General features: G+C 27.5%; 2 protein-coding genes across 2 annotated transcripts; one reads left to right on the top strand and one right to left on the bottom strand.

Annotated features, from left to right (window-relative positions):
• Nucleotides 1-2,250: 2,250 nt before the first annotated feature.
• On the bottom strand, nt 2,251-4,017 carry LOC125582194 (putative nuclease HARBI1). The gene is made up of 2 exons (XM_048748764.1): nt 3,937-4,017; nt 2,251-3,694 (listed from the first exon to the last, which is right to left on the bottom strand). The coding sequence occupies exons 1-2, from the start codon at nt 4,015-4,017 to the stop codon at nt 2,444-2,446; spliced, it is 1,332 nt and encodes a 443-aa protein (XP_048604721.1). The 3' UTR covers nt 2,251-2,443.
• Nucleotides 4,018-5,685: 1,668 nt separating this feature from the next.
• On the top strand, nt 5,686-7,634 carry LOC106377924 (putative nuclease HARBI1). The gene has a single exon (XM_022696441.2). The coding sequence runs from the start codon at nt 6,370-6,372 to the stop codon at nt 7,447-7,449; it is 1,080 nt and encodes a 359-aa protein (XP_022552162.2). The 5' UTR covers nt 5,686-6,369; the 3' UTR covers nt 7,450-7,634.
• Nucleotides 7,635-10,648: the final 3,014 nt, after the last annotated feature.

Raw genomic sequence — 10,648 nt, 5'->3', positions numbered from 1 at the left:
GAATAAGACTATATTAATAGCATCGAGGCCACATATGCAAGACTTTAAGGGTCGTAACATTTTCTGCTGATTTTATTCTTTAAAAAAACAGTATAAAGTCCAAATAGTATTTACATCATATAATTATATTCTTCCAAATCTAAATACTTACAAACTAAAATTGTTTATTTGGTAAAACTAATTTTTGCATTTAAAAATAGAAAAACAATGACAATAATAAGTGCGGATTAAACTCTAGTCTATACTAAATTTCATTACATTTTTTTTTTTGGTAACTTAGGCTTATTAATACGTTTATTTAAATTGTAGGTTTTACAATTTTCATAGATATCTTGAGGTAACTGATATGACCGATTATATACTCAAAACTTTCATTATTTATTCTCTTCCCAAACAATTGAATATGACCGTTGCTATGATCACAAAATCAAAGAGACGTATCGAGACATCATCACAAAAAAAGAGTCCACGATATATATTTATGTTTTCGGATTGCATGTGTATTTCGGTTCTTTACACCATATATATGTTTTTGAACTTTCTCCTGTATGTTCATTTCGACAACAGAATTTATCAATATAAATAGTCAATAAAAATGTTTTCCCATTGTGAACTTAACTAAATTGTTTGTGTTAATACCTAACAAACCTAAACAAGAATTAAAACGTAATCTGGGGTTTTGCTTAGTAATGGCATAAAATAAAATGTGATATCTGGAAAAGTGGAATCCATGAGCATGCTTAGGGCTGGGCAAAAAATCCAGATCCGAAAAATTGAACCGAATCCGATCCAAAAAATTAGTATCGAACCCGAACTGAAATTGATTAAATATCCGAATGGATTCAAAATTTTGGTATTTAGAGAACCGAAACCAAACTCGATCCAAACCGAAGTATTTCGGGTACTCGATTATATCCGAAATTGATTTATATACCTATATATATTAAATACTTTTAGATTTAATATATATAAAGAACATCAAAATATATATAAGATACTTTTAAGTTGTCCAAACTACTTATAAATATATACAAATAGTCAAAAATACATGTCTAAAATAGCTAAAGTATACTCAAAACACCAACAATACATAAAATATCTATTGATTCTCAATCCAAATATTCAAACCAAACCAATTTATATGTTAATTTTAGGTGCTTTAACATATGCTATTCAAATTTATATGTAATATATTGTTTTGTTTATAGATTTTGAGAAATTTAAAGTATATAATAAATTTTAAAATTTTTAAAATAATTTAAATGGGTTATCCGAACTCGAACCGAATCTGCAAAGATCTGAACCGAAATTTAGATATACCCGAACGCTCACCCCTAAGCAGGCTGGGATATTTTGAGATAGAATTGAAACAGCTGGTCTCCATCTATTAAAGTTAGGATCTTTCTTGTCTCCTCTTTCATTCTGGTTCCAAAATTGTCCGAGCTGTCTCATCTTTTAACTTGTTCCACTCCACTTCACTCATGCTATCTATTTATACTTTATTTATATTATTCAATTTGTCTTCATCGACGGCAGTTTTACTTAACTTGTCTTCATCGACGGCAGTTTTACTGTTTAAGTTTTTAATATTTTGACTTAGGCTCCGAATGGGAAAAGCGGATCAAGCGGATCAAGTGGATCGAGCGGAACAAGAGTGGTTCGAGCGGAACAAGAGTGGTTCAAGCGGATCTAGCGGTTCAAGTGCGGATCTAGCGGATCTAGCGGTTCTAAACTTATGTATGAATGGTGAAAGTGGATAAAAAGTGGTTCAAAGTACTGTTTAAATTTAAATTAATTTACATAAATTTTAAAATACTACTTATTTTCATTATTAAAAGGACTTATTTTAAAAAATACTTTATAAATGAAAAAATCAAAATATAGGATCTGATAAACTTAATTATTTAATAGAATTATGATATACTATGAGAAATAAAATTTATATAGTCTTTTCTTTTACAACAAGCTTATACAGTGTTTTCATTCATTAATAAAACTGTTAGATAGAATTAGAAACATAATTTATATTATGTTTTGTACATCTAATAAAACAAAATTACATTGAATTAAAAGTAAAACATAATCCTATTATATTTTTAACTTATAATTTTAATATAAATTCTTATTTAAAGCTGACCAAAGTACTGTATAAAATTTAAATAATGTATATAAATTAAAAAAGGTTTTAAGTACAAATATAAATTTTGATATATATTACGTAAATATATATATATATATATATATATATATATATATATATATATATATATATATATGATTTGGAATGATTAAAATAATTTTGTTTATTTTGCAGAAAAAATAGTATTCTTATGTTTGCTTAAATGGTAACTAGAAGATCAATTTTTAAATAATCAAATAAATTCAAAACTAATGTAAATTCAAATTAAACATATAAAAAATCCAAATACAATAATCAAAGAAATCAATACATACGGTTTTTATTTGCCCATAATGTATTTGCAATTTGTTCTCTTATATTCGCCATTGCATCGCCTTTAGGTGTAACAATTGTTTCCATATCATTTGAATTATACTCCAAATCAACGTTATCAGTAGGTGATTGTCCTAATGTCTCCGCAAAGTCATCATCGATAAAATTTGAAATTCTGATAAAATTGTGTAAACCCATTGTAGCAACCACCACTCTCTTCTGTACTTCAATATTATATCTTGGAAAATCACAAAGAATCCTCCATTTCTTCTTCCAAACTCCAAATGTCCTTTCAATGACAGAACGCAAAGATGCATGCCACCGGTTAAAAAATTCATGCTTATTCCGAGGAGGAGGAGCATTTTCGAATTGTGACATATGATACCGAACAACCATGTTTCGTGAAGATTTATATGGAGCAAGAAAACCTTGTTTATTTGGATAACCAGAGTCAACCACATAATATTTATCTGCGGGTGGCAAAGGAAATTCAGGATCATTATTTTGCGCCATCGTAAGAACAGCCCTGTCATGACAAGATCCTGGTGCTCCGTTCCAAACATATGTGAACAACATATTCAGATCACATATTGCCATTATGTTAAATGATGTTCTGTCATGTCGATTCCAATACATTCCTTGTAGTTCTGGCTTTACCTTAACACATACATGAACACCATCCATTGCCCCGACAAATCCACTAAAAAAAGGCAAATATTTTCCATCCATTAATCGGTCAGGAATCCTGTGTAATTCTTGCGTTGTTGGAGTGTGGATATAATCACAAGCTAGTAACTCAGTTGCTCTAAGCACTTTAAAAAACTTTCTCTTCACTATTTCTTGATTTCGTCCAAATCGTAATCCAACATCCCGCTGAACTTCGTTGTGTCCACATATTCGTAAAAACATGGCCACACTCTCTTCGATGCTTACATTCAATGTTGGTCGTAAGCCATACGTTGTCTCAAATTTATGACACAAAGTTCTAAAACAGTCAAGTGACATTCGTAGTAACTGAAGACAAGCAGCATGATCTTGTTGTAATCGATGCCAAATATTTCTCCATCCCATCCCACTATCTGTTTGGACTTGTCCTCTTTCAAAATATCGATTATAATAACTCAATGCCGGTTCAATAATCAACTCTTCAAATTGTGCGTTCTCTAAATTCCATAACTCAATTCTCTCTTCATAACTTAGAAATTGAATTCTTTGTGCTCGTAGTTGACATATGCGAAAAGCCTATATTTTGACAAATTTTTTTTTAAAAGGTATTAGATTGATTAAAAATAAGAAAAATGATCGTATTACACATAATAAAAGTAACAAATATTAAAAAAAACTTAAATCAAACATCAAACATCATCATTATTATAAAAGCATTTAAGCTACTAACTAAGCGTAATCATCATCGCTTTGATGAGTTTCATTTAAATTAGGTCCTCGTTGGGTTCCCCATATGTTAAATAATCCTCCAGTTTTACGTGTTTCTGGTATTTCCCTTCTTGATGATCCTTGCTGAGGATTTGTTGTACTTCTAGTTTGCGTTTCAAGCGGAAATCCATGTTGAACATTCGTCAAAGAAGGCCAATGTGAAGTATTTGGCGATGAACCCCACTGTGAATGATTAGATGATGAATCCCAATTTGGAGCCACCGGTGATGAACTCCTCCATTGTTGTGTATTCTGATATGCTCCCCGTTGCTGAGAATTTTGTTGTGTACTCCATTGCGGAGCATTAGGGGGTGTACCCCATTCATGTTCTTACGTAAGGTATGCATGTGTAAAATTTTATTTCCCATGTTCATGTTCTTACGTAAGGTAACATACATATATATATATATATATATATAATATTCTAGATACTGAAATTATATAAAATCTTATTAATTTAGAAAATGGTATATCTTATATGTAATATATGGATACTCATGCTCATGTAAATATTTATAACTATAAATATCACATTTGTTTTAATAAAATAGGTATATTTATTACATTTATATTTAAACTATAAAATTTGTATATAATGAATAACAAATAAACTATATATAATTTTAGTTTTTTGTTATATATTTAAGTTACAAATAAAGTTATTGTAGTTCTTTTTATAATTAGATTCAATTAAAATTATATGTAATGCATCAAAACTGTGCAATTATTTTATTTACTAGTATAAATATTATTATTATAAGTTTATATTGTATTAAGTAAACTCAAAGTATTATGTTGCTAAAATTAGTTTAACCTAATTACAAAATAACTATATAATATTAATTAACTAAATTCATTTTAATTACCATAAATTATAAACATATACATGAATGTACCTTAATAAATAGTGGAAAGGAGAATGCTGAAAAACACGTTTTAGAGGATAAAAGACGGTTCCTCCACCCTTAGTGGATGCCCCACTTATGCATTCACATTCACAAAACTGTTGAAAATAAATAATGAAAAGTGGGTGCTCCACTTGTGTTCAGAAGTACGTTGAATTGCATTGCAAAAAAAGAAGAACTGTTTTTACTTTCTCTCTTTCTCTCTTTAAAATTTTCTTTCTTTGTTATTTTTAAAACGTGTTCTAAAACGTGTTTTTCAGCATTCTCCTTTCCACTATTTATTAAGGTACATTCATGTATATGTTTATAATTTATGGTAATTAAAATGAATTTAGTTAATTAATATTATATAGTTATTTTGTAATTAGGTTAAACTAATTTTAGCAACATAATACTTTGAGTTTACTTAATACAATATAAACTTATAATAATAATATTTATACTTGTAAATAAAATAATTGCACAGATTTGATGCATTACATATAATTTTAATTGAATCTAATTATAAAAAGAACTACAATAGCTTTATTTGTAACTTAAATATATAACAAAAAACTAAAATTATATATAGTTTATTTGTTATTCATTATATACAAATTTAATAGTTTAAATATAAATGTAATAAATATACCTATTTTATTAAAACAAATGTGATATTTATAGTTATAAATATTTACATGAGCATGAGTATCCATATATTACATATAAGATATACCATTTTCTAAATTAATAAGATTTTATATAATTTCAGTATCTAGAATATTATATATATATATATATATATGTATATATATATATATGTATATATATATATATATGTATGTTACCTTACGTAAGAACATGAACATGGGAAATAAAATTTTACACATGCATACCTTACTTAAGAACATGAATGGGGTACACCCCCTAATGCTCCGCAATGGAGTACACAACAAAATTCTCAGCAATGGGGAGCATATCAGAATACACAACAATGGAGGAGTTCATCACCGGTGGCTCCAAATTGGGATTCATCATCTAATCATTCACAGTGGGGTTCATCGCCAAATACTTCACATTGGCCTTCTTTGACGAATGTTCAACATGGATTTCCGCTTGAAACGCAAACTAGAAGTACAACAAATCCTCAGCAAGGATCATCAAGAAGGGAAATACCAGAAACACGTAAAACTGGAGGATTATTTAACATATGGGGAACCCAACCAGGACCTAATTTAAATGAAACTCATCAAAGCGATGATGATTACGCTTAGTTAGTAGCTTGAATGCTTTTATAATAATGATGATGTTTGGTGTTTGATTTAAGTTTTTTTTTAATATTTGTTACTTTTATTATGTGTAATACGATCATTTTTCTTATTTTTAATCAATCTAATACCTTTTAAAATTTTTTTTGTCAAAATATAGGCTTTTCGCATATGTCAACTACGAGCACAAAGAATTCAATTTCTAAGTTATGAAGAGAGAATTGAGTTATGGAATTTAGAGAACGCACAATTTGAAGAGTTGATTATTGAACCGGCATTGAGTTATTATAATCGATATTTTGAAAGAGGACAAGTCCAAACAGATATTGGGATGGGATGGAAAAATATTTGGCATCGATTACAAGAAGATCATGCTGCTTGTCTTCAGTTACTACAAATGTCACTTGACTATTTTAGAACTTTGTGTCATAAACTGGAGACAACATATGGCTTACGACCAACATTGAATGTAAGCATCGAAGAGAGTGTGGCCCTGGTTTTACGAATATGTGGACACAACGAAGTTCAGCGGGATGTTGGATTACGATTTGGACGAAATCAAGAAACAGTGAAGAGAAAGTTTTTTGAAGTGCTTAGAGCAACTGAGTTACTAGCTTGTGATTATATCCACACTCCAACAACGCAAGAACTACACAGGATTCCTGACCGATTAATGGATGGGAAATATTGGCCTTTTTTTAGTGGATTTGTCGGGGCAATGGATGGTGTTCATGTATGTGTTAAGGTAAAGCCAGAACTACAAGGAATGTATTGGAATCGACATGACAGAACATCATTTAACATAATGGCAATATGTGATCTGAATATGTTGTTCACATATGTTTGGAACGGAGCACCAGGATCTTGTCATGACACGGCTGTTCTTACGATGGCGCAAAATAATGATCCTGAATTTCCTTTGCCACCCGCAGATAAATATTATGTGGTTGACTCTGGTTATCCAAATAAACAAGGTTTTCTTGCTCCATATAAATCTTCACGAAACATGGTTGTTCGGTATCATATGTCACAATTCGAAAATGCTCCTCCTCCTCGGAATAAGCATGAATTTTTTAACCGGTGGCATGCATCTTTGCGTTCTGTCATTGAAAGGACATTTGGAGTTTGGAAGAAGAAATGGAGGATTATTTGTGATTTTCCAAGATATAATATTGAAGTGCAGAAGAGAGTGGTGGTTGCTACAATGAGTTTACACAATTTTATCAGAATTTCAAATTTTATCGATGATGACTTTGCGGAGACATTAGGACAATCACCTACTGATAACGTTGATTTGGAGCATAATTCAAATGATATGGAAACAATTGTTACACCTGAAGGCGATGCAATGGCGAATATAAGAGAACAAATTGCAAATACATTATGGGCAAATAAAAACCGTATGTATTGATTTCTTTGATTATTGAATTTGGATTTTTTATATGTTTAATTTGAATTTACATTAGTTTTGAATTTATTTGAATATTTAAAAATTGATCTTCTAGTTACCATTTAAGCAAACATAAGAATACTATTTTTTCTGCAAAATAAACAAAATTATTTTTAATCATTCCAAATCATATATATATATATATATATATATATATATATATATATATATATATATATATATATATATATATATATATATATATATATATATATATATATATATATATATATATATATATTAAGTAATATATATCAAAAAATTATATTTGTACTTAAAACCTTTTTTAATTTATATACATTATTTAACCTTTATACAGTACTTTGGTCAGCTTTAAATAAGAATTTATATTCAAATTATAAATTAAAAATATAATAGAATTATGTTTTACTTTTAATTCAATGTAATTTTGTTCTATTAGATGTACAAAACATAATATAAATTATGTTTCTAATTCCATCTAACAGTTTTATTAATGAATGAAAACACTGTATAAGCTTGTTGTAAAAGAAAAGACTATTTAAATTTTATTTCCCATAGTATATCATAATTCTATTAAATAATTAAGTTTATCAGATCCTATATTTTGATTTTTTCATTTATAAAGTATTTTTAAAAATAAGTCATTTTAATAATGAAAATAAGTAGTATTATAAAATTTATGTAAATTAATTTAAATTTAAACAGTACTTTGAACCACTTTTTATCCACTTTCACCATTCATACATAAGTTTAGAACCGCTAGATCCGCTAGATCCGCACTTGAAACGCTAGATCCGCTTGAACCACTCTTGTTCCGCTCGATCCACTTGATCCGCTAGATCCGCAACGCTTGATCCGCTTTTCCCATTCGGAGCCTTAATTTGCATCCAAAAAATATTTTGTTTTAAAATTATTGGGAGAATTTTTTTAATCATATAACCAAACGCATTACATACAAGAGCGTCACACTGAGGTACTGGTGTTTCAAATTATGCCAATTCTATTAATTAATTTGATATTATCTATTTTGGTCCTAGATGATAAACTATGCACGAATTTGCCTTTGGAGTTCTCCCAAAAAACTTTATACTAATTAGAATTGGATATTACATAAATACTATACAATATTAGTATACGATGGTGTGAAGACTAGGTGAATAATTCTTGATAATGCTATAATTTTTATGTAAATAATTCACATTGTATAGTATTTATGTAATAACCACGTTTTTCATCGAATCTAGGATCATAGATATTAAAAATCTTTTTAGTCATCTTGTAGATTGTTGTCATTTTGGTTGTGATATCAATTGTTGGGTTTTACAAGTTCATACAATTCTATATATCTGTATGATGTTCATTTTAGGCCCAAGTGCCAAAGGTCATATAAATGTGTTTTTGGGATCATTCCCAAAACATCGTATGTGTGAACGTTACGTATATACTAGATAATTAGGTTACGATCCGCGCCTTGGATCAATATTATATATATAAATTATTTTATATATTAAATATTTTTACATGAAATAATTAATATATATTAAATAATTAAAGTTCAGTAGCTATCAAATATTTTTTTTATATTTGATAGAATATGTAATTAAATTTAAATGATACTAACATAGATAATATATTTTAGTATATTTTTAATATTAATGTCTATTAAATGATGATTTCTACTCATATAGTTTTTTCGATCATTTATATCTTTCATAGAAAAAAAATTAAATTACTGATAACAAAATTTTCATTGTGGGATTAATATTTTTAGTAATTTATAATTTAAAGAAAAAATTAGTTGTCAATGATCGTTCAAAACTTTTATCAAAAAAATTGTTCAAAGTAAATTTTGAAACTAAAATATTGTATTTTATATGGTTTATAGTTTAATTTAAAACAATATATATATTAATCTTAATAATTAATTAAATTAGACTTTTTACTTATATAATTTTTGTAATCATTTGTATTTTGTCATAACAAAATTTTTAAACCATGGATCATAAAATTTGAATGTGAGACTCTTAACAGTTTTAGTAATTTATAGCCGTTTGTAAAAATTCAAAATATAACATATACATAAAAATCTAAATTTTTATTATATGGTTATTGTGGTTGTTTAATTTATTTAATAGTTTAAAATTAAACAAATATGATAGAAGATACACTATTTTTTTATCAAATTTTTATTATTCAAAATCATTAATTGCCATATATACTTTAACCACATTAGGTAATTCCGTAAATTTTATTTAAGGAAATAATAAAGTATATTAATGATGAATTTATTATTAGTTTAATAAAAAACTTATTATATAATTAGATGGACCAACATATTTCTCTAATGATTCTAAGAATCATCTTATAGATAACATGTGGCTACAAAAAGAAGTTGTAATGTTTCTCAAATAATATACAGGGATATCTGTCTAAATTTCATATGTGTGAATTGGATTGATAATTTTGAGGCCATATATACTAGATTATATCTGTCTACTTCAACGACGAACTTTATGATTCAAGCAACCAATTTATCAATTTTAAAGCTTCTATTTTCGATTCTACCAATTAGCCGAATGCTCATCCACTATCAATAGGAAAATCGATTAATTTTATATACTGTCTAGAAGCGAAGATCCCAGTGAAGCCACTTAACAGTTTTTAACGCTTTCATAACAAAAAAAAAAGAATCAGAGCGTTACTCAATTTTTAACTCTAAAATGGTACAACACTAAAATAGAATTGAGTTTTACTCAAATGCATTACTCTATTTTTTATTCTAAAATAATTCTATTTTTATTTAATTAAGAATTGTTAATAATATCTCCCACTAATAAAAATTTACCAATTAATCCCAACTATTTTATGTTTACAAAAATTTCTTAAAATATCATTTATTTAAATTAAAATTTTATTATTAAAAAGTACAAGAAATCATAAAAAGAGACAATATATATTTTGGTTCAACAATGAGCATTAGAATATTTTTCCCACGAATGATCAACTAATGCATTTGATAATGAAAAAATGAGTTTCTTTATTTTTGATATTCATAAATCGAGCAAGAAATTTTTGAAATCAGACTATATTGAAATAGTCATTCTAAAAAATAAAATGTTGAATCAAGCTCAACAATTACAAATATTAGCAAAGCGAAATCCTGAATCACAAGATCAAC

This window comes from Brassica napus, chromosome C2 (assembly GCF_020379485.1).
Source record: "Brassica napus cultivar Da-Ae chromosome C2, Da-Ae, whole genome shotgun sequence".
In the NCBI taxonomy this organism is placed as follows: domain Eukaryota; kingdom Viridiplantae; phylum Streptophyta; class Magnoliopsida; order Brassicales; family Brassicaceae; genus Brassica; species Brassica napus.
This window is presented reverse-complemented; position numbering and strand designations above follow the sequence as displayed.